Consider the following 24,433-nt stretch of genomic DNA (forward strand, 5'->3'; position numbering starts at 1 on the left):
TAGTGTTATTTTAGGGTGACCATGGGTTAGTGTTAACTATAGGGTGAATTGAATTTCTTTGTTAGTGATCTTCTTTTCCCTAAAAGATGGTCAGAGTTAAAATCTGTAAAATAAAGCCATTGTGACACTTGTCTAACACCTTGCTCTAAATAAGTGTTAAAAAAAAAAAGAAAGAAAAAAACTTTGAGAAATATTTGATGCTCTTAATGTATTTTTCTCTGGATTAGAACATTAGTGTGTTTTCAGACAGCATCTTGTCTGACTTCAGTGACAAATGGATTTATGTAGTGTGCAGACTTTTTGGAGGTATTATATTTTCTTAACTCTGTTCATTAGACTCCTTCTGCTTAGCACTTCAGTTGGAAGTTTTGCATTCACAAACGCTAATGCTGATTCGAGAGCGTTGGGGTGACCTTGTGCAAGTAGAGCGTTATCATGCAGGGAAATGTCTCTCGCTGTCTGTTTGGAAGTAAGTTAATTTTAAAGGGGCTGTTAACAAACAATAAATGAAATAACAAGAGTGTTTTAATTTACTAAGCTTGAGCCAGAATTTTCAGAATTACACTTTCTTTTTGATGCGAGACTCCTAAATTCTTGTAGTTAAGTACCTAAACATGTTGCTTCACTTGCAAAAAAGTGAGGGATGTACATCAATGTACAGGAGAAGAATAGTTATATAGTTATAAATATAGCTCATATTTATGCAGATACCTAAATAAATTAATTAGTTCTTTGTCAATCTTTTACTATACTTATTGCTTGACTTGCACTAGATAAAATTTTAAAAAGAATGCAATTACTCTTCTGTGTTGAATTTACAGCCATCTAAAACTTCTTTATGTAATCGTAGTTTACCAACAGTTTTGCATTACAATGTAAACTAAAACAAATGCTTTTTTCAGTTCAGCTGACATAATCTTATTTTTAACCAGAACTCTCAGAATCAAGGATTAGCTACTGAAAAGCATATTTTCTGCTATTCCAGTTACATGGTTTAATTCTTCTATTTATTTTAAGTCAACAGGTGCTTGGCAGGAAAACAGGGACTGCGTCTGTTCATAAGGTCACTATTAAAATTGATGAGACTGATGTCTCAAAACCCTTACAAATATCTCATGAGCCTCCACTGCCAGCCTGTGATTCCAAACTGATGGAAAGAGCCATGAAGGTAAAGGTTTGCTTTGCAGTAGACGTCTAGGTTTATAAATCAAAAACTTAAAAATGCTTTGCACTGTCAGTTTGCTTCACTTTGATTCAATTTAAAGAGCTGTTTCTAAGTTTTCTAGTCAGCAGTTACTCTGGGTTGAGTTGTTTTTATGTTGAGACCTAAAATTATTGTTACAAATTATTGGCCCTGACATAATCTTAAAAATTACACATGTGCGTTATATACTACTTAGGAGACAGAATGCAGAGGCTGGGGGGAAACAACAGCAAAGTTTCGGTTATGGTTAGCATTTGGCTTGAAATGCTTTACAGAGAGCGAGTTCTTCCCTTTCCTGTCTTGATGCTGTGTAAACTTCCTCTGAAAATCAGCTTCCCCATGTTGCTTGAGTTGGCTACCCAGCAGTTCTATACACTTTAGAGAACTCTTGCACAAGATTTCCAAATCATAATGTAAAAGAGCTAATGTGGTTTGCTTGTTACAAGTGTTAGGCAAAGCTTGGTTTTACATTATCACTTACCAGATTTTGTCATGTGGCCTGTTTAAATGTGCCTTTGTACTGTTCAAATTCATGTATGTTAAAGGTGGGATTGTTGAAATGATCCGAAATGAGTAACTGCAGTCCACTTCTACTTAGGTAAGGCTCTGCTGGTCTAATTCTAGATCTTGGTTAATGATATCTAAGAGAAACTGCGTTCTAGGTTTTATAATTAGTCTTCTGTAAGATCCTCAGCAGGTCTGGCTGTGATGTATCAGGATGTATGTTTGTCATTATTTCTTACAGTGTTTTAATAAACTGGAATGAATGGTATAGTTGTCAAACTTTCAGTACAGTTTTTCCACAGGGAAAAACTCTCCAGCTCACTTTCTTCACCTGTCTTACAGAACTTTATACTGATGATAGTCTTCACCTACTGTACATACTTTTTATTTGAGCCTTTTGGCCCATCTTGTTTACCAAGTCTGACAGACAAGTCTCTATGTGGTGAATGTCGAGAACTTCATATGTTTGGGCTACAGAGGAATGTGGGAGACTTAGTGAAGCATAGTAGCCTTCTACTCTACTTCTAGAGTAGAAATTCTACTATTAGTATTGTACATATATACTAAATTTACTCATTTAAGAGCCTAAATTAGCATATTTAGGCTTCTAAATAGACAGGTAATTTAGTGAAGGTACTATATTTTTGCCTAAATCCAGGAAAACGTGCGTTTTCTAGAACATCTGCTGAAGTTCCACTGGAGCTGATGCAATTTAAGCTCACTGAATCAGGTGTACAGACTGTAGATTAAGATATAAGGGCACTGTAAATTTGAGATTTATCAAAGTTAATGCTGAGTCCCTTTATAACTACTTGCTCTGAGCTTAAGAATTTATCAGCTGTGGTATATACACTGCTGTTCTAGTGTTTGAATAACGATCTCAGCTGTAATGACGTAGATAGACAGAAACACAATGTGCTATTTAAGATACTATATAAAACAGTGGCATGAACAAATATGTTTGTCTAAATGAGGTTATTATACATTGACCTACTGAAAATTGGATTTAGCTGTAGAACCTGTAGTTACTTGTTTGTGAGGAAGATTTAAGTCACAGCAGCTGCTGAGTTTTAAGGCCTTGTCTTGGTAAGCTAGTCTTTAGGGGAAGGTCATTCTGATTAATATGAAGGCATGTACTGAAATTCTGTATAATTCTGTTCTGGTATAAACCTCTTCTGCATTTATCTTTTATACCAGAGTAAAATTTGAGTTTAATTCACCTTGAACAGTTTTCAAAGCAATGTGGGGTTAACTAGAAAAAGGCTTTGCAGTAATCTGTAGCTTTGTTTATGCAAAATATGTAAATAATATGACTGTAATGTGAATAGATAGAAATGCAAATGCTTTAATTTAGGTTGCACAAGTAAGCTATAGTGAATATAAGTGGTGGCATGAGCTTCAGCACTGGCAGTACAACAGCCTCTAGATACTTCTGGGTTGCTCATACTCAGTGTCTGCCATGCAATGCATCTTCACTGAATTGCTACCCCACTGGCAGGACTAAAACTAGTGTGTTGTGTTTCATGCTACAGCTACATATGTGTTTGTGTAGAGGCAACCACAACTTGAGTGTTATTTTTGGGGGGTTGTTGGTTGGTTGTTTTTTTTTTTTTCCCTTAGATTAAGCTAATTATAAACAGATGCATGCTAAGCTGGAAAATACTCCAGCCTGGATCCAGAACAAGTGGGTCTGCATAGGGAGTGGTAACAGCATAGTTTGTGAAACTTTTTTTCTTTTAAATTTTCTTCTAGTTTTCTCTCAAAACCCTTCCCGCTGCCTGCTGCACAGACAGAATCTTATGTTAGTTTGTTGTATTTTATAGTGATCCAAATATTCAACTTAATAGTTCATTTGGTTTACCACAGTTCTAAGGAAATTCTTTCTGAAGTGATCGTTTTATTAAGTTAAGTGGTTTTGTTCCAGTGTGCTAGTGCATAAAGTCTACACATCAACCTCGCTCAAGTACATTCCTTTTTTACAGATTGACCACCTATCAATAGAAAAACTCCTAATAGACAGTGTCCATGCAAGATCTCATCAAAAACTTCAGGAGCTGAAAGCCATTCTTAAGACCTACAACGTTAATGACAATTGTATGTATTTTCTACTGCAGTTTGTTTCAAGTTAGTTTCCGTTTGTGCCTAGGAATGGTTTCCTTCTTGGTGTTTCTTGTTTTCATTAACTTAAATAAAAATATGAAAAAATAAAGGGAGGTGTCTTCAGAATTAGCAAGACAGTTTTAAATTATTCTGCATTGATAATTGTAGAATACTCATACCTCTAAATGCAGTATAATAGAGGAAGCTTGTAGAGCATTATAATCTGGGTTGAAGCATTAAAAGTTGTCTACTGTAAAAAATTGCACGTGTTCAGAATTGAAAGCAAATCCTTCATTTTCTTGAGCTAGCGTTGTATGAGATGTTGCTTAAACTGTTGCTGAAACTTGGGATTTGAATTGAGCTTATAATCGTGAAGTGGTGAGTTAAAAGATGTTCAAGGATTAATAATCTCTTTCAAATTTGGTCTGTCTTTTCTTGTTGGTTTGTTACTAGCACTGTTTTCACAGAGAAATTCTTATATTCAGTTCCATCTTTATGTTAACAGTGTAATAATGTGCAAGTGAAGATTGCTTCTATGAAAGCAAACAAGTTTTGTTATTATAATGGGCTAAGTTTTAATACGATGAGCTTGAATTTTGTGGCAAATTGTTAACATCAGTTTTTATTTAGCATTCATTGAGACGGCTCTTCCAACTCTTGTAATTCCGATTTTGGAACCATGTGGTCGATCAGAGTGCCTGCATGTATTTGTTGATCTCCACTCTGGAATGTTTCAACTGATGCTGTATGGTGTTGGTAAGTAGGTGCAAAGCCAGGTTGTATTTAATATCTTGCAAGAATCCTGCATTATGAGTTAACTTTGTTTGAAAAGTTCTGTCAAATCTGCAAAGTTCTGTAAGTAAATAAGGGTAATGCAAATGAACACCTCACTTAGGTCATCATTTGAGGAATGGAGAAGTGGATCTTTGTGCTTCAGAGTCACAGTTCAGTTAGGTATATTTTAAGAGGACAACAGACTAAATATTGTTAGGCATCATTGCAATGCATATTCTTTATGACTCATGATTCCTGAATTCTGCTGCTAATGGATGCGGTCATTTCGTATGGACCTGATTGAGAATTCTGTTATGTGACCTTGTACATCTTGAGTTACTGTTCAAGTCTTAACTTCAGGTTTCAGATTACTTAAGAAAAGAAGGAAAGTGAGCTCTTTCAGTTTATTTGCCTAATAACATACTGCTGTGGTTTTACAAGTGTTATGGATCACTTGTTGTGTGTCTTAATCTCTCTCTTCACAATGAGCCACATAAAGAAGATAAAGGGCAACAAATACAAGTTGCACCAGGAAAGGTTTCATCGCAATATAAGAAAGAATTTTCTTACAGTGAAAACAGTCAATCACTGGAACAGTCCTCTCACCAGGGACATGGTGAAGTCCCCATCACTGGAGGTTTTCAAGATGCAATTGGGCAGGTTGTTAGATAATTTCATCTAGGCTCCCTTTCCCATGAAGGGTTGGACAGGATGATCTTTCGAGGTCCCTTCCAGTGTGGGCTGTTCTATGATTCTGTGATTAATTGTTTGTTAAATTAGATGAGACTTTTTTATTAAAAGGTCAAAATTTTGTTTGAAGAGCAGATGTTAAGACCATTCACTCACCTAATGTTCTTGCAGATCAACTGACGCTTGATGACGTAGAGAAGTCTGTTAATGATGATATGAAGCGTATCATTCCTTGGCTTCAGCAGCTCAAGTAAGCGACTTGAATGATTCACTTATTTTGCATAGAATGAATCACCATATTCATATTTTGGATGATCACACTTGCATGGCTTTGTGTTTTACCACAGTAGGGCATATACTCTCTCGCTGTTCTAAGCAATCTTGAGTACTTGCCATCTTCTCTAAATGGGTGGAGGAAATTCTGCTTTTGCTTGGAGTTGATTCCATAGTCCTCCTTTAGTCTACCCCTTACACATAGCCTCATGCATTGCTATGCACACACTCCGCATGAAGTCTTTTCACTTTAAGTCAGTAGCAGACCACTTGCTTCCTGAGGATCTCATTTTGTGTTAATTTTCTATCTCCTTTATTCGACTGTTTCTACAGCTGAACTCTACTTGTTTCTCAGCAAGAACAATCTCTCTTCTCACAATACAGAGGAAAAACCAAGAAGTGGCCTAGGATGATTTAAATAGCTGTTTATCTTCTGACATTTCAGCCCTTGCTGGCTTAAACCTCTAATCTTCCTTCCATAAAGCCCTGAGTTTTAAGCACAAAATGCATTTGGTTCCCATAAGAGGTTGTAGCAAATAATACAAATACAGTTTGCATCTGCATCAAAACTAAGTTCCACCTGTTCTGTCATTTTGGAAATTCCCAGTACTCTGAGCTAATTGCAGGGTGAAACCTCTATTTGAGGAATTTTGCTTCTAAAAGAAGCATGATGACGCATGAAGCACTGGCACCCTGGAGAAACTAATCAACCTCCCTTTGTTATAAATAATGTACTCGAGATAATGGCTTGGGTAGTGCTGGGGAAGCTAGGCAGTCCCACGAAATGTCGTTTAGGACAGCTATATCTAATATGTATCTACGAGAATAAACATGATGTGTCGTGATGGAGAGATGCTGAGCACCCACACTTTCCACTGTTGGTTTCAGTGGAAGTTTGACTGAAAAACAAGGCCGCACATTTCTTGACCCCCTTTTTCAAGCCTAGCTAGGCTTTCTGGCCTTGTCACTGCAGCCAAAATCCATTGGAGCAGGACAAAGTTTAATTCCAAACATTAGAATAAATTTGGTGTCTTGCATGTGGTTCTTCATGTCCAGACTTATTCAGGTGAATGAGTTTGTTTATAACATAATCCAGAGTGATGTCTGGCTTTGGTGACTTTTTTTCTGTATTGCTTACCAGCATATGGGAGCAAAGACTTTCTTTTCTATACCAAAAAATAATCAAATATCCCATATTGTAAAATAACTGTAATCTGCATGTTTTTTAATTTGTCTCTTTTTAATATTGTAATTTCATATTGTGTATTTATGTATTCCTTCAGTGAATAATTTCAGGGCTTTTTCTCTTAAATTAACAGCTATCTGTTACTCAAGATGAATACAATATGTAAAGATAGTAATAAGAAAATATAAACTCATTAAACTTTCTGTGTGACTTTCTGTATATAACTTGTGCAGCAATGATAGATGTTGACTTAGAATATGACTGACTTAATTTGACACTAATGCTCTAAACAGCAGTATACTAGAATACAGTCTCAGGGTACTAATACCTTTATTTCAATGCAAGGTTCTGGCTTGGACAGCAACGTTGCAAACAGTCTATAAAACATCTGCCTACAGTGAGCAGTGAAACTCTCCAACTAGCTAATTATGCTAGCCATCCAGTGGGAAACCTTTCCAAACACAAATTGTTTATCAAACTCACTCGCCTTCCACAGTACTACATTGTAAGTAACTGAAAAATGCTTCTATCTTTTGCTCCCAGTCATGGATATACCAGACAGTTTGTCTATTGTACTGTTAACTCTAAAATTTGGAACCAAGTGATTGACGTAATCCTCGACTCTCCCATCTCCCTCCTTTCTCTTACTCAGCGGGTTTGTTAAGCAGTCAGGCTTATAGAGAGGAGGGGACATAAAGGTTTCTTTCTCAGCAACTTTCCCTTTCTCTTCATGTTTTCTGAAAGTTTAGTCTTCCTTGTCTTCTTGGATCCCTTTCCTAGCCACAGTATTAATATCTTGAAAAAGACTATTGTCTTGTCTTTGAGGAGGAGAGGATTTGAACTGATGTATAGACGTATTCTTAGCTTGAGGGTCTTCTAAATTTCTTGCTTTGTTTAAATATAGGTTGTAGAGATGTTTGATGTTCCTGGCAACCCCACAGAACTAGAGTACAAGTACCATTTTCTCTCTGTGAGCTATGCTGAAGGAGATGACAGCCCTGCTACTGCACTTTTACTACAGCAGTTCAAACCAAACATTGAAGAGTTGGTACTAGACACAAAAAGTGGAAAACAAATGAAAAGTGGTGTCAAGCGCAAGGTATGTGCTTCAAAAGCCGTTGGGCTAGAGCCTGAAAGCTCTGTATGTTCTGAGCATCAATACCAGCTTTAGTAGTTTTGTTTCAAAAGTTTGTATGGTTGACATCTTATTTGTATTGTGGCTTGGTTCTCTGGACTGCTTCCCTAGGGAGATGTTGGGAAAATATTCTGCAACAGTTGTCTTTTAATTCATACCAGGCCTCCTTAGCTGTTCTAAAGAGCCAAGGCAGAGCACTGTGCTGAGATGGCTAAAGTAGCTTGTATACGCAGAGCCCTGGTATCTGTGTGATATGCTTTGTGCCATGTAGGTGTAGTCTTTGAAAGATTTGCAGGGCTGATTGAGTTACTTCTCGGGGTCGGGCTGGCATGGCTTAGTGATATGTAAACGCTGTTGTATGGAAGGAGGTGGTTATAAAATTACTTTAACTGGATTGTTCTTGTCCTGAAGTGGACCAGATCCTTTCAGGAGTTTGTATTCAGGGTGTGATTCATTTAAAACTTGGATGAATGAGATTATTCTCTGACATCTTTTCGAAATGTTTACTCCAAATGTGCAAGTACATTTGTCTTTATTTTAATTCTAGTTATCTGGTGATCCATGTTCCATAGAACCGAAGAAACCAAAACGGTCGGGAGAAATGTGTGCCTTCAATAAAGTGCTAGCTCATATTGTAGCCATGTGTGATACAAATATGCCATTTATAGGGCTTCGTATGGAGGTATGTATTAAAAAATATTTTGTTTCCTTCCCCTGTACTACTCTTGATTTTCTTGTGTAGATGTGACTACTCAGCAGACTTGTGGTCATGTGTTCACTTTGGAGTTCCCCTGCCAGCTGAGCCCGGGTGACTGATGTTCTAAACTGGGTTGCTTGAGTCTTGTTAGAGCTGGTTCTCTAATACCAAACAAAACTACTGCAAAAAGCTTGAAAAGTTGAGGGACAAAGGAAAATTAGAAGATGAAAGACATGCTTCTGGGAGGGGGTGGGAGACAACTTTATACTGGATTTGCATAGACTGTTTTTTAGCTTTCCAATGCTTGAAGATGTGAAACAGCTGTCACCCTCAGGGAAAAAAAAAATCCTTGAAAAAGTTAGTTATTTTTCATGACTTTTTGTTTGGCATAACATTTTTCTTGTTCATTCCTAGTTATCTAATATGGATATTCCTCACCAAGGAGTACAAGTAGAAGGAGACGGCTTCAGCCATGCAATACGTTTATTAAAGTAAGAGGATATGCTACGATGTTTCATTTTATTACTGTACATATGCTTGAGAGAAAAAAAGGATTGTTTGGGGAGTAACAGTAAAAATATCGGGGGGGGATTTTTTGGTTGGTTGGTTTGTTTGTTTGTTTTGTTTTGTTTTTTAATTATTGAGTCTTTCACTCTCCTGTGAAGAGTGCTGGAGAAAGAGGAAAACAAGAGTAGATGCAGAGTTAACTATACTTTTTCCTTCGTTAGCCTAAATTGGTGAGCTCTGAAAACAGTCTGACAGTCCTCAATCCTAAAATCCAGACAGTGCTAAGGAAGATTTGGTGATGATTCATGAACATGTAAATTGCAATTTTAGATCAGATCAGAGGCTTACATACTCCATATGTTATTTGACAATTACCAGTATCTGATACTGCACAGGAAAGTGCAAGGAATCCCAGAAAAGACAACTGCATGGTAAAAAACTTGTAGAGGAAACATCTGAGAATCATAGAGTAATTTAAGAGTGGAAGGAACCTGTGGAAGTCATCTGATCCAACCTTCTGCTTAAAGCAGGGCTGATCAGCTGCATTTTCCAATCTCCAAGGGTTTTTGTGCCCTGCCTGGACACAGCAATCTCAAATGCTGACTAGAGAGGAGTAGTCACTTAATTGCCTGGCTAATACAGCTGAGGATGCAGCAGTCAGTCATTGCTGCAACAGCATGCTGCTGATTCCTGTTCAGTCTGTCTCCCAGGCCCCCACGTTCTTTTTCTGCAGAGCTGCCACCCAGCAAGTCTGTCCCCACTCTGCTCTGTTGCTTGAGGTTATTTATGCCCAAGTGCAGGACTTCGCATTTCTTTTTGTTGAGCTTCATGAGGTTACTGCTAACTCATTCCTCCAGCCATCTGAGGTGTTTCTGAATGGCAGCCCTGTCCTCCGGCATGTTAAGTGCTCCCTTCAGTTTGGCATCATCTGCAAATTCGCTATTCCTTTGCATCACGTAGGTTATTGAAATTGTTAGATAGTATTGGCCTCTGTGTTAACCCTAAGGAGTGCCAGCCACTAATTAGACCTGCAACTATTGACCACAGTGCTTTTTACCTGGCAGTCCAGGCAGTTTTTCACACTTCCTGGAGCCTACATCAAGCCTCATTAGTTAAACTTTGGATTATGTTGTGAAGAAAAACAGATTATGTCAGTTTAAAACAAAAAAAAACAAACCCAACCCCCAAAGACACCTTCTAGAATAAAATGTTCTTAACTTCTTTTATGCTGCAGAAATGCATAGTGATATAAAGGCATCAGTCTCTAAATGCATTAGGCCCTACCTTTTTAACTTTGCATATGAGCTGAGAAGAACTGAGAACTTGTGAGCTGAAGTTAAGGGTGGTACATGAAATTTCTGGATAGATGCTTAAGGGATTTGAAAAAGAGTTTGGCATGTTTATACTTAAGCTTTATTTAGTCTTTTCCCTGAGCTCAGATCTCACATTGGGATATGAATAAATTAGTGGGTACTAAGATAACTGTGAGGTTGTTCATTGCATTTAGAGTAAGCTTGTTCTAGAAGGCAAACTGATTCATGAGTTCAGATTGCCACGGAACTTACTTATTTTCATCTTTTTTGGCTTGTTTCTCTGTATAAAAGCTTTATATCGGTGTGCTCTTCCTTCACCAGAAGATCAGGGAAATTCAGCAGATCCCTTAACAGTCTGTAATTTGCAGGTGTTGAATCCATATAAAAACTGGTCTTAACTTAGAGTGCTTCTGTAACACACTTACAGTCTTTTAAGAGGAATAGGATATCTTGCTGTGCAGTCCAGCTGTCTTTGCTGTTGATTTTGTTCATTGTTTCATGTCCAGACTTGGAAGCCCTTCAGGAAATGTTAGAAGGTAGTATTTTTAGATTTGGAATTGTGCTGTGTGTAATTGAAGGTTGTTTTTTTTTTTTATCATGAATAGAATTCCTCCCTGTAAAGGTGTAAACGAGGAAACACAGAAGGCTCTGGACCGATCTCTTCTTGATTGCACTTTCCGGTTACAAGGTAGAAATAATCGCACATGGGTGGCTGAGCTGGTGTTTGCAAACTGTCCGCTTAATAGCACTTCATCCAGGGAGCAAGGTAAGTTTTATGGTGCATTTTGTGTCTTTGTGGTTTACATTGTCTGTTCCAGTTGCTCTAAAGTTTTGGTGTTACTGGACAACTGTCTGCTCTTAAGATTTCTCATAACCACAGTGTACCTGAATCAAAATTTTGACTGCTGAGTCAATGCACTTTTATTATTTAAATATGCTTCCTGGTCTCTCAGTCTGTAAAACATGGTTTAGGAACCACTAGTTTAATCAGTATTTACCATGTCCTGACACTGCAGGACCAACCCGTCATGTTTACCTGACATATGAAAACCAGTTATCTGAACCAGTTGGAGGTCGCAAAGTTGTTGAGATGTTTCTTAATGACTGGAACAGTATTGCTCGGCTGTATGAATGTGTCCTGGAGTTTGCACGATCCTTACCAGGTATAGAAATCACCTCCTTTTCATTAGAATGATGTATTTACAGATTACTATGGTTTTCTCAGTCTAACTCTTTTCCCTCCTCTCTTCAAAGACATACCCAACCACTTAAACATTTTTTCAGAAGTTCGTATCTACAATTACCGAAAACTTATCCTTTGTTATGGAACTACCAAGGGGAGCTCAGTAAGTAACTCATAAGTGTACTTAAAATGTATGTTTGAAAACAGAATGGGCAGGCTCAGAGTTCTCAGAATTATGCTACAAAATATTTCCTTGTATTACATTATTGTGGAATTAATATTTATGAATGTAGAAAAGATAGAAATAGAGGGTGCCACATTGCTAATTTGGTAGGTTACTAAATGTTCAGAATTTTTGAGAATTTCTGTAAGATGCTTTAAATTGCGGGATGGACAGTTGTGTGCTCCTGATTGATGAAAGCTGGTGTGGCAGCCTTTTTCTGACAAACTTATGGTAAGTGTTGCTCCTGGTCACTGCTGTACTGTGATATATGGATAAGTTGTGCGCTTAATTCTGCCTTAGAAGAAAGGACTCTTAACAAAAGTTTTAAATGTAGTAGTATGCTTTCAAATGAGGTGGTCCTTAATTATTTTGTAGCAGTGTTGTTCCCTTGTTCAGAACTCTAGCTTACTCTGTAGTATTTGAATTTACATTTAATTCATTACTTTGATAACTGAGTACTTGCTCACACCTTTGCCTTAAATGCAAGGTAGAGGAGTAAGTAAGGGCATGTTTACTACAGGCTAAGAATATATTTTTGTGTGCAGCTGTATGCACTTGAAATTTGCTTCCTGGAGGTTTTTTGTGTTCATGTTCTAAGCTGAACTTTTAAGAGTATTTCTATGTGCGTTTTATTGGGATGGTTAATAAGTAGCAAGAGTAACAGTGTGGATTTTGCATGTTACTTCCTTACATATTAGCTCGTCCAGTTCCTGGTTTTGTGTGATATGACTGAGAAAACCAGTTCATCTCCAGCAACTCGTGAATTAGTTCTCTGCTGTATGAATCTCGAGTTTAATTTTCTCTATCTCACCTTTAGCAGAAAAGGCTTTTTTTTTCTTTCTGGTTTACTTGCTAAAATAATTCCCCGGTTTTGTGGTTGCCAACAATCCAGTTGGCTAAATAGACGTTAAAGCTAACAGCCTTCTTTTTTTTTTTTTTTTCCACAACTTCAGCAACTTTTGAGGAAGGTAAGTTAGGAATCTGTTGAGGTTTGAGGAAAAATGGGGAAAAAAATTAAAGTAGACCAGGTTTCTTGTTATAACCTTGTGGTTGTTCTAGTTTCCAAGACTATTTTATGTTCTTGACATTTCAGATCAGCATTCAGTGGAACTCCATACTCCAGAAGTTCCACATTTCGCTGGGAACTGTTGGCCCAAACTCAGGTTGCAGTAACTGTCACAACACAATTCTGCACCAGCTCCAGGAGATGTTTAATAAAACACCAAATGTGGTGCAGTTGTTACAGGTAATGTTTTAAAAACTTCTCTCAAGAAAAGTGGATGATAATTAAGTTTAATTTTGATTAAACTCTTTAAAATTACATGTGTATGTTATGCTTGTTTATGGATCTCATTGGCAGAGGGTGGCTTGGGGAAGATTGTATCTCCTCTATATGCCCCATTTTCCCTGACCTTTACTTGAAGGTAACCTACCTGATCTCTCAATATCTGTTCTCTCTCAGGTTTTGTTTGACACTCAGGCTCCATTAAATGCCATCAACAAACTTCCAACTGTGCCCATGCTGGGTCTGACTCAACGCACCAACACTGCCTATCAGTGTTTCTCAATTCTGCCACAGTCACCCACACATATCAGGCTGGCTTTTAGGAATATGTACTGCATTGACATCTACTGCAGGAGTCGGGGTGTTGTAGCGATACGTGATGGGGCGTACAGCCTCTTTGACAACAGCAAAATAGTTGAAGGTTTTTACCCTGCGCCTGGATTAAAGGTGACTGTTTCTGTGTTTTCTGGCATGTTGTAAATAAATGAGTTTCTAACTTGAAGTATGGATGTGATGTGAAAAGCTTTGCAAAGCTTCATTTGTGAAGAGCTGCAGTGCTTCCAAAATTCTGAGCACAGAAGGAATTTTCTGATTTATCAGTAATTTGTTAATTACTTTGAATTAAAATGATTTCCTTTAAGAAAGCTAGCATCGAGGATCAGGGGTTTTTTTCTTATCTATGTTATAAAATAATGTAGAGGCTACTTCAGGCATCCTTTTGTTAAAACTTGTGACTAGGCTAGATGTATTCTCCAGGACTAACAACAACTGCTCCTTACAAACTATGTTGTGTGGCAGGACAGTGCTCATACATTGCAGATGAGGAAATGCTCCATGTAAGATGATTTCTAGATAGAAACTTCTCTTTTAAAATACTTTCCATCAGTGTGTGGCAGGAGCCTGTGGCTTTGTTTCTGAATACAGTGCTGGTTTGCTCTCCCTGAAAAATTAATCTGTGCATACTGACAGAATACCGTAGCTGAGAGCAGCTTGTACCAGTGCTAGTTATACCAAAATACTGGAAAGTGGCACCCATCGTGAAACAGGATAGTTTGCTAATTTTTTCTTCTGACAGTTGCAGCTGAACACTGATTCTCTGGTACTGCATTTAGCTGATCCTAAACATCTACCTCTTTCACAAATTCCAAGTGGAAGGCTAATGGGAAGAGGAAGGGGATTGTACATACCAGTGGAAAGTATAAGAGAATGAAGCTGGGAAAGTAGAAGAGGAATTAGTTCAAGAGGGTTGGCAAATTCCTCTGGTTACAAGAGAATTCTATGGAGAAGGTGACCTGGTCGTTCTTACCCAAACAGGGCAGTTGTAGGTGTGATACAACAGACCAGTAGGTTCTGGATGCCGATGAGTTGTTCTGGAAGCGCTATTTCCAGGTGTAGGCTTTTCCTTATTTTTAAGGAAAAAAGAGAAATGTTGGTATTTCAATTAATGACATATTTCATGTTAATGAGCATGGTTTTATTGTTTGGTGGCAATGCAAGACCCCCTTTTTAAAAGAGAAAGGGACTTAAGTTTAAATATCCACTGAGAAGCTCTGTTTATGAATGGATATATTTTGCAAACTGTTCATACTGTATATAATGAATGCCCACTAGAGACCTGCCTGTGTCTTATGTGCTGTAGCTGATAAAAATAGTATTAAAGCTCAGCAAATACCATGCTTACTTGTGTAATAAAATTTAAATGGAGAAATTGCTAACAAAACTGATTTTTCCACAGACGTTCCTGAACATGTTTGTCGACAGCAATCAGGATGCACGAAGACGATCTGTAAATGAAGACGATAACCCACCTTCTCCTATTGGAGGAGACATGATGGATTCTTTGATATCGCAGCTTCAACCCCAGCAGCCACCGCAACAACCACAACAACAGGTACCCTCCAGGCAAAATAAGAAATGTTTATTGTCTTCCACAACTGTAGGTCTCTAAGAACTTATGTTCTAAAAGGATTAGCAGTAAAAAATGGAAAGGGAGACTGTAAAAGTGCTCTGCTGTGGAATTCCCCTTGGGGCAAAACGTATTAATTTATTTTACCATTTCTCATTCCAGTGTAAACAGCCCATAGCATATGAACAGCAGCTTTGGAAGGTCATATGAGACTTGCTGCCTTAGAAGTGAAGGACTGAGGGAGGGAAAACAACTGTTTAAGATAAAACATGGAAAGGGAGTCAGGAGGCTTCTCTGTTATAGGGTGGCAGATAAAAAGGAATGAGGGGCCAGAGGTTGTATGTCTTGAGGAGAAACTGCAAAAAGTCACTGAAAAAAAACAGTGAGCACTGAACAAGGTGATATAGAGAATCAAACAACTATGTTCATGGACCTATAAGATTTCATATGTGGGGAGAAAACTCTCATTAGTATTCTCTTGCACATACTTCAGTTTTAGTACAAAATGATCATTGTCCTGCGTTGACAATTTCAGCCATTTGCAAAACAGGCAGGAGCATCGGGAGCATATCCTCTTACTTCTCCACCCACCTCCTATCACAACACAGTGACACCATCTCCATCTATGATGCACACACAGTCACCAGGTAAGATGGCTAAGAGTTTGTGTACTAATCATGTGCTGGAAATACACACGCAGCTCTTTGGGTGGGCGTGCTTTTTCTATTATTTGAGCTGTGTTTAACTCCAAGTTAGCCAAGAGAATGCACCTTATATCATGGAGGAATAGCAAAGCAAAGTCCTGCCGTGCATGTTGTGGAAAGTACCTTTTAAAGCTACAAAAAAACCCATTCAGTGAAACTATCGTCTTTAGCTATGTAACGTTTGGGACTGTTTCATTCTTACGGCTTAAAACTTGCTCTGATCAAAACCTGTTAATTTTAAATACCTGCTTCTTCAGAAAAGCTTTTCATCACCAAAGCTCTGCTTTCTGCTCCCAGCTGTTATAGTGCAACAGCTGAAAATATTTAAATTTGGGGAAGGGTTGGGCAGGATGGAAATGCCATTCTTCAAGCCAAGTATCTTGGAAAGTTTCCTTTGTGTGGTGAATCAATCTGGAAAATATAACATTCATGCATGTCCAAGATACAGCCTTTGAGTGCAAAAACAAATTTTCGTGGATCTTGTTTGCTCTCTCCCTAAAAAGGTGATAGCTGTAGCAGTTGATAGGAAAGATTATAACAGAAAAATGGGAAATGTGTATGTGGAGTGACATGATGTCTTTTGATTAGGAAATTTGCATGCTGCAAGCTCACCTAGTGGAGCTTTAAGAGCACCATCACCAGCATCCTTTGGTCCAACTCCTTCACCTTCCTCTCTTGGAATCACAATGGGACAAACAGCTAACTTTGCCAGCCCACACGGTGAGTTCTTTACTCGCAGGTGTATACATAGTGACAGGGAGAGCACGCTTGCTTCTTGAAATTAGGTCTTCTGGAGCAGACCTAAGTCAATTGAGGAAAAATTAATGTTTTGTAATTGTCGTAAGTAGCTGTTTGCATACATGTGGGTGTAACTCTTTAACAGTAGTCAAAAGTAGTTGTATGGCACGTTGAGATGTTCCTAATGTTTTAAAAATAGACTATCAATCACTCTTTACTGCTTACTAATGTGGGGAAAATCCGTGTGGTCTTGTAGCAGAACAATGGCTGCAGCTTTTAACGAGCAATGTCTCTTGTTGGATTAGTTAATGTATTTTCACTGCTTACGTTTCCTCGAAAAATAACTGGAACAGATTGGAAATTCAAATACTTGCAATTTGAAAATGTTTTTAGAGTCTTGCTGGTTTGCAATACATATATACAAACAATGCGCCTTTTGGTTGTTTCCTGTATTAAGTATTTTTGGGAAGCTGCCAAAATAATTGTTATAATCACAGTGCATTGGAAACCATTCCATAGATCACAATAAACAAACAGTTCAAATTGTAATTTTAGCACACCAGTTTAACTGTCAAGATGAACCAAGCGAGATAGATATACAACAGACTGTTTTAAGAAGCTTGTTCTGGTCAAGTCTTTGTAGTGGAGTACAAAACCAAAGATACTTTTGAAGAGATAACTGCAAGATACTGGATAGATAAACAGTCTAGCTGAGTCTTTCATTTGCTAAGGAGCAGTAGAAATCCAAGTGTATAGGCAAAAGCTCTTTTTAGTTTAGGCCCCATTACATGTTGAACGTGCTGATTTGCCTTAACATTCAATTTTATTTCACCTTTTAAAAAATACAACCAGAAAATCCTCGAATCTGTATCTTGATTTTTTTTTTTTTATTATTATTATTTTATTTTATTCTCCCCCCTCCCCCCCCTATTATGTTTCTTGTAAAATGTAGTCTAAAAGCTTGCAGACACTTTCATGCTTTACAGATTTTGGTAAGACTTTTTTTAGATTTCTAGATTAGAAAACCTTGTATTTTACAAGACTGTTTGGGTTTGGTTGGTTTTTTTGGTTGTTTTTTTAATATCTGTAGGTACTATAGACCCAAGCTCACCATACACCATGATGTCACCCAGTCAGCGTGCAGGGAACTGGCCAGGATCTCCGCAGGTCTCTGGTCCATCACCAGCAGCACGAATGCCTGGAATGTCACCAGCCAACCCTTCCCTTCATTCACCTGTCCCAGATGCCTCTCATTCCCCACGAGCTGGAACAAGTAGGTTTCTTTATCAGTGTTATGACTGTGAAACACTCTTGTTTAACATTTCTAGTTCTGTTCTTTTTGGTGGTTTTGTGTGTCAGCCTAACAGTCCTTACTGTCCTTGTGCAGTAAAATATCTAAGGAAATGAAACCTTTATTCTGTCCTCGTTCAAATTTTCTGTAACAAATTGGAAAATGAGTTAAATCATACAGCAGAAACTTCAGCAGGATTCATACCTCTTGTTGCACTGCAGAAATTAGTCTTAAACTATTGAGGTCCATGACTAAGAGAAAATTCTTCAGAATGAAAGCAACAATAGGCATATTTGCCTACTCAGATACTAACTTTTCACATCATAGATTTGTAATGCTGCTTTTGCATGACTGATGCAGCCATCTTTACATCTCATTGAATTTGTTGTATGAACCTGCTGTCTGCTGACATGCTAAAGAAAGAGGAAAATAGAGCAAGATTTTAATGTTACTGAGACTCTTTGCATGGGTGGAGGGTTGGAACTCTAATTCTTTGACTTTGTCTATCTGTTGCCTATCACTAGGCAGCCAAGTTCTTAATAAGAAAGATTAAGCTTTGATCCAGAGAACTCATTGCTTGTATCGTGACAACAAATAAAGTGAACAGATATCTTATGTTCCAATTTAAATCCTTCCTTACTGCAAGTACTTTTTCCGTATCGATAGGTTCCCAGGCAATGCCAACTAGCATGCCTCCACCTCGTAAACTACCTCAGCGCTCTTGGGCTGCATCCATACCTACAATCCTCACCCACAGTGCCTTGAATATTCTGCTGTTGCCCTCTCCTACCCCTGGGCTTGTGCCCGGACTAGCTGGCAGCTATCTTTGCTCCCCTCTTGAACGATTCCTTGGATCAGTTATTATGAGGAGGCATCTTCAGAGGATCATACAACAGGAAACGGTATGGATTAGATTGTTTTAATATTGACCTGTGTGTATGACTTCACAGCGTATGACTTCACAGCTTTTCTTTTTCATGCTTCATTGTCTTCAAATCAGGCATGGACTGAAATGCTTTAAATACAATAAGTATTTGCTGTTGGACTTGTGCTATACTTACAAATCTTGTCATCTACAGTGTCAAAATTTAGAGAAAGCATTTAATTCCACTTCTTTTCCACACAAATTACAAGTGGAAAACCTGTTTGGTCAGGTGAAATATGATAACTGATATGATAGCCAAGACCATAACCAGATTTTCTGATGCCATGGCTTCTGTGAGCATGTCTGTTGGGGGTTACCTAGAAGAGCCACAGGGTTACTATGGATGGTACTACTCGGCAGGAATGCCCAAGAAATTAGTTACCAGTTGACAATAACTGAACTACTCAGTCATGAATGTTGCTTTAGGGTTTGGGACAGACCATGTCCACCTCTTTGCTTCTTTGGCATTGATTCAGTGACAGAGAGAAGCGAAATCTTTCGTAAGCTTCATTCTCAGGGCAATTTTACCTGTATATAAATATCACGGGTTTCTTTCTGGAAAGAAGGCAGATTGATCACTAGAGTCTTGGAAGTGAACATGTGTGTGTTCATGCTATTTAATGAATGACTGATTGAATGTGATACTTCTTTCTATGCAGCTACAGTTAATAAACTCCAATGAACCAGGTGTAATTATGTTTAAGACGGAGGCACTGAAGTGCAGGGTTGCTCTCAATCCCAAAACCAATCAGACCTTGCAACTGAAAGTAACACCTGAAAATACAGGACAGTGGAAATCAGAGGAGTTACAAGTTTTGGAGAAGTTCTTTGAAACAAGAGTATGTACACAAATCATTCATGTTTAAGTTTTTGTACATTGCTTTTAATCTCTGTTGGTTTTTTAAGTGGTTTTGCTGACCTTGCTTAGCATGTGTAAGGGCTGCAAAATATAAAATTAACAGCTGTACATGCTGGTTACCATATTAAATGATACAGCTGTTATCTAATTAGGCAGTACTAAACAGTGTCTGTCTTTAGGTTGCAGGACCACCTTTTAAAGCGAACACCCTAATAGCCTTCACAAAATTACTAGGGGCTCCAACGCATATCCTCAGGGACTGCGTACACATCATGAAACTTGAGCTGGTAAGTTAACCATTCTATTTAGTTCACCTAACTTCAGTTACTATATGTTGGGTTTTTTTTAAAAAAAAAAAAAAGGTGCCATATCTTTGTGTAGAAACAGGTAAATTACTCTACATTTGTATAAATGTTATTTAGTGCCAGTAAAGAAGTTTCATTTTACTGTTAGCTCTCCTGGAAACTCCCAAAATTTCTCTTTTAAACTGATGATTTTGAGAAATGGCAGGCACATTACTGCACAACACGCCCATGCGTAATAAGCTGGCTGGAATCTTTCTGATTCTATTCTTGTTTACCATATGCTCAGTTCTTTCAGAGATATTCTGACTTGTGCTAAACCTGGCAACATCTGCAAGTTTAGCTAGAGAAGCACATGCTACTTTCTAATACTTCCCTAGTTCATAGCCATGTATGTCACTGATGTGAGACCTTTGCTGTTCTTTCTCTGTGCTGCTCTTTCTAAACAGTTCCCTGATCAGGCAAGTCAGCTGAAATGGAATGTGCAGTTTTGTTTAACAATTCCTCCCAGTGCACCGCCAATTGCACCTCCAGGAACACCTGCTGTTGTGCTGAAATCCAAAATGTTGTTTTTTGTAAGTAGCGCTATCTGTTTAAAAATGGTGTGGGCTGTGTGTCTTTGAAATCATCACCGGTTAGTAGCAAAACATAAGCATATCTGACAACCATAATAGCTAAAAATGTTCTGTTGTTTGGAAGCCTAGATTTGTGTGCATCTCTTCTGTAATGAGTTCAGATGGTATTCCTATTCTCCCTCCTGCAAAAACACAGCAGCTGTTTGTGTTTTGTGTTCTTGGAGAGATGTTGACGATGTATGCTAAAGTTCAGTTCCCTTGGGCTGTGAGTATCTTCGAATGCTCAACTTCTGGGTGTTTTGTTCTTCTTTGAGGCACAAACTGCCTAGATTAAGTGATACACACATTAGTGGTGCTGGGAAAGGGTAGCAGGAATGAGATGGTTAGAACAAATCTACATTAGTGAAGTCTCTGAGGCAATGCTTACTGTAGGGTGCTTTTGAGAATAAAATAGTCTACACCTGATTGATAACTTCTGTTACAGAATTGATGTCTGAAAACTGACGGGGTGGAAGTGCATGCTGTCTGTAGGTCCAGAGTGTTTAACTGTATCGGAAGTTGGGCTAAAGTTGGCGGAAGTTGGGTCATTCAATTTAACAGACTTCTTTGTTTTTCCTGCAGCTCCAGCTAACACAGAAAACGACAGTCCCACAAGAAGCTGTTAGTATTATTGTCCCAATTATTTATGATATGGCTTCGGGTACAACGCAGCAGGCTGACATTCCCAGGCAGCAGAACTCTTCTGTTGCTGCTCCAATGATGGTTAGCAATATTCTAAAGAGGTTTGCTGAACTGAATTCACCACGACCAGGTACTGTACATGTCCAGTAGATATATTCTCTTCACCCAGACTTCTGTGACAAATCTCCAGTGTAAAACTAAGTCTCTCTTAAGTCTGAATTCTGATTTCTATCACGCTTCTTTAGCGATTACAAACTCTTGATGTGACAGGCAATACATAAGTTAATAGCAAGTACTGGCAACACAGCAGACATTTATGCCAGAAGGTTACACTGATGATTCAGGCTGGGTTTCGCTGTTCTGCCTAAGTGATAGAATGCACCTCTTGTTGGCCCAACTCTTGCAGCGCAGTAGGAGTCATACTTTTTAACAAATGGGCCTAGAATGAGTCAAAAGAAATATGCTACGGCTGAGTGTCAGTTTTCATGGTTAATCATGAAGTTATTGAGCTTAACAGTAGAATATGAAGGGATGTTAATATAGTTATCAAAACTTGTCCACGTGCTGTGAATGATTAAAAAGTAATTGGAGTGATTGTATGCTCCTTTGTCAGTGTGTATACTAACAAAGGTACGTACAGTTCTGTCCACCAAACGTGCTGTGAAGTGCTTGAGCTAAATAGGTTGTTCTGAATGTTCATTGGCCTGTAGGTAGTGCACTGTGAGCAATGTTGTGCTTTGCTTTCCCTCGTTTGTCATGCTTTTTATTTATTTTTCTTTTTAATATCTGAAACATAGAAGAACAGTAGCAGGTTCTTTGGGCAGCATGTTATCTGTAAGCAGTGGTTTGGGGTCCTAATACACAGATGGCTCATAAGAACAATAACTTTCAGTTGTGCTGTAATTACATGCTGAAGAACAAAGCTTTTTTCCAATAACCCACTGAATAGATGAAGTTGTGAATCCAGAGGTTGAATTCCACTTCTCTTATGTGTAATGATTCATCTTGTTGTTATGCGGTAATATTAACTATGGTTGATGGATTATTTCGATTGCTAGAACATGAGCAATGTTTATCTTAAAGTGGTGTGGATATGCATACATTTCTGAAAATTGTGATACATTTTCTGTTTAACATATAGTAATAGCATAGGTAAATAGGAGAGAGAATAGCCTTGAGGGCGTGTGGGGTTACCTGTACGAGTTCTGTATGTGGTACAGAACTGTTGTTTGTGTAGCGCTTCTATTTCAAGATATGTTAACTAAACTTCAGGTGTTTCTTTTGGAAGGTGTTTCCCCACTGACTTCCCCTAGTGCGGGGAAGGGTAGATACTTGTTTTGCTGTTTTTTATTGCACGAAGTTGTGTGTTAAGGTAAACCCTCCACAAAATACCACAGCTTAGGGAGTAATTGTCAAAGCTGCTCTTGAGTATCCCAGGTGAGATGTCTTCTGATGAATATTAGGTAGATCAGGATAGACAATTCTTGTTTGTCACACAAGTTTTGAAGTAGTATGGGAGTGCAGTACAGGGAGCAGAGTACAGACAGAGAAAAAATGCAAATAAAAAGAGCTCATGGCCCCAAGCAGGACCTTATCCAGGCAAAGAAGAACGTTGCTAGCTGAGCAGAGGACATATCTATTAGTCCTTTCTCTGACTTCTGAAAGAAAGAACGAGTCTGGATTTATTTATTTATTTATTTCCAGCATCACCACCCAGCCAAAGTAGGATCTTCCCTGAGAACACTTAAAATGCAATTTCCTGTGTTCTTATTGTCAAAACATTATTATTATATCTGATAAAAGAGAACAAGATACCTTATTTTCTTTGCCATTGAAAGGTAGTAGGAGAGCCAACAGATGAAAGTAGATAGTTGGGAGACTTCTTTTACAAGAGCTCTACATGGGAGGTCCCAGATGCATATCCTTTCTCTTGTGGTGCTATTGTGTGTACCCAGGATTTTCCTACCTGTGTTAGCTCTTCTGCTGCGCTAATTGCGATTTGCTTGGTTAAGTGAATTTTTCACTATTTCAGTCAGAAAAGACCAGGGCTTCCCATCATGCACGTATGATACTACTGGCACTTTCATTGTAACCCATAATCAGTGTTGCCTTGTTTTGGCTGTATCTTTTTTACCTTTCTCTCTTTGTGAGAAAGTATTTTGTATTCAGCTTAATTTTCCTCTTAATAAAATGGTAGTGCCTGAAAAGTAAGGTCTTTTGGAAGAGTTTTCTTTGCAGATCTGTGGGCAAGTGCATTCTGCTGTGTTTAACAGTAAAACATTGACTCATTGTGAGTACACTGTCTTTCTGAGACCACTTTACCTATGCCTCCATGGGAAAAAAATATTTTATTTTTTGGGGAGTAATCACATGAACTGAGGTGGAATCAATGCCCAGGAACAATAGGGTTAAACTTGAGCTGTAGGTCTACAATGTGCATTATGTGGTGGACATCGATCTGGCAAGCAAAATGCTGGAGGTGATCCTTAGAGATGGAGATCACCTCCAAATGCTGGAGGTGATCCTTAGAGAGGAGCTCAGGGGACTCGTGATATTTCTTAAAGCACTTCACCACATTTTTCACAGCATTTTTCAGTGTCTGATTTTCAGTGATGCAGTGGATGGTATTTAGCCCAGATTTGTAGCTTTGATACGATAATGACCTGCCCAAAATAACCTTGGGAATCCCTAGTTCGGCAGTTAGGGTTAATGCATCCCAACAGGCTCTGCTCTTATCTCTTGCTCGCACTGTTGCTCCTTCAACAACAAAACTCAATGTCTTCTAATTGAGGTTTCTTGAAATATGTAGGAAAAATTCAGCCTGCAGTTACCAGGGTATGATGGTGGCTGTTAATTATAATCTCTTATCAGGAAGCAGGAGATGAAAGTCTCAGCTGCCTAATACTTCACCTTTTGTTGTTCTAATTAAACACTTTTGATTCTATCAGGTTTAACTTTTTTAAGCTATTTCAGAATGTGTGTATGTTTCTTGTCCAAAAATGCTGGTATTCAAAATTTGAGACAGCTGTGGCTGTTTTTTCCTCTCTGTATTAGATCTCAGCTGTTTGAAACAACAGTCCATTTGCTCTGTATTTTATTTTGCAGATGTCAAGGGTAGAGCCAGAGCAATTTGGTTGAAATAAACTGATTTCTGACTTTTGCCCAGTCCTGGAATTAGAAACGTTTCCAAAACTAGGCTTAGGACAGAAAAAATCTTCCAGCCGTTTCAGACTTGAGTCTTTTGAAATGCCTAGTTTCTGCTCTTAATCAATACAAGTAGAACTTGAAAAAGCTTTTTTGATAAGATGGAGCGCTTTTAATTAGTAACATACAGAAAAATTTGGATTGCAGTGCCACATACGATAAATTCTAGCATAG

At 38.3% G+C, this 24,433-nt stretch overlaps 1 protein-coding gene across 1 annotated transcript in view; it reads left to right on the forward strand.

Annotated features, from left to right (window-relative positions):
• MED14 (mediator complex subunit 14) overlaps window positions 1–24,433 on the forward strand; it is a gene marked incomplete at its 5' end in the record, with an annotated part of 37,532 nt that overhangs the window by 12,201 nt on the left and 898 nt on the right. Inside the window, 23 exons of the mRNA XM_082492020.1 lie at window positions 337–469; window positions 1,018–1,168; window positions 3,691–3,802; window positions 4,439–4,564; window positions 5,444–5,522; window positions 7,077–7,236; window positions 7,636–7,830; window positions 8,414–8,548; window positions 8,978–9,054; window positions 10,989–11,149; window positions 11,400–11,546; window positions 11,638–11,729; window positions 12,883–13,035; window positions 13,252–13,521; window positions 14,810–14,965; window positions 15,516–15,627; window positions 16,273–16,404; window positions 17,513–17,695; window positions 18,380–18,615; window positions 19,298–19,477; window positions 19,677–19,784; window positions 20,249–20,374; window positions 20,996–21,185. Coding sequence (XP_082348146.1) covers window positions 337–469; window positions 1,018–1,168; window positions 3,691–3,802; window positions 4,439–4,564; window positions 5,444–5,522; window positions 7,077–7,236; window positions 7,636–7,830; window positions 8,414–8,548; window positions 8,978–9,054; window positions 10,989–11,149; window positions 11,400–11,546; window positions 11,638–11,729; window positions 12,883–13,035; window positions 13,252–13,521; window positions 14,810–14,965; window positions 15,516–15,627; window positions 16,273–16,404; window positions 17,513–17,695; window positions 18,380–18,615; window positions 19,298–19,477; window positions 19,677–19,784; window positions 20,249–20,374; window positions 20,996–21,185 — 3,414 coding nt within the window. The remainder of the gene's footprint in view (window positions 1–336; window positions 470–1,017; window positions 1,169–3,690; window positions 3,803–4,438; window positions 4,565–5,443; window positions 5,523–7,076; window positions 7,237–7,635; window positions 7,831–8,413; window positions 8,549–8,977; window positions 9,055–10,988; window positions 11,150–11,399; window positions 11,547–11,637; window positions 11,730–12,882; window positions 13,036–13,251; window positions 13,522–14,809; window positions 14,966–15,515; window positions 15,628–16,272; window positions 16,405–17,512; window positions 17,696–18,379; window positions 18,616–19,297; window positions 19,478–19,676; window positions 19,785–20,248; window positions 20,375–20,995; window positions 21,186–24,433) is intronic.

This window comes from Vanellus vanellus (genome assembly GCF_965231255.1).
Source record: "Vanellus vanellus genome assembly, chromosome: 1".
NCBI classification, from domain to species: Eukaryota; Metazoa; Chordata; class Aves; order Charadriiformes; family Charadriidae; genus Vanellus; species Vanellus vanellus.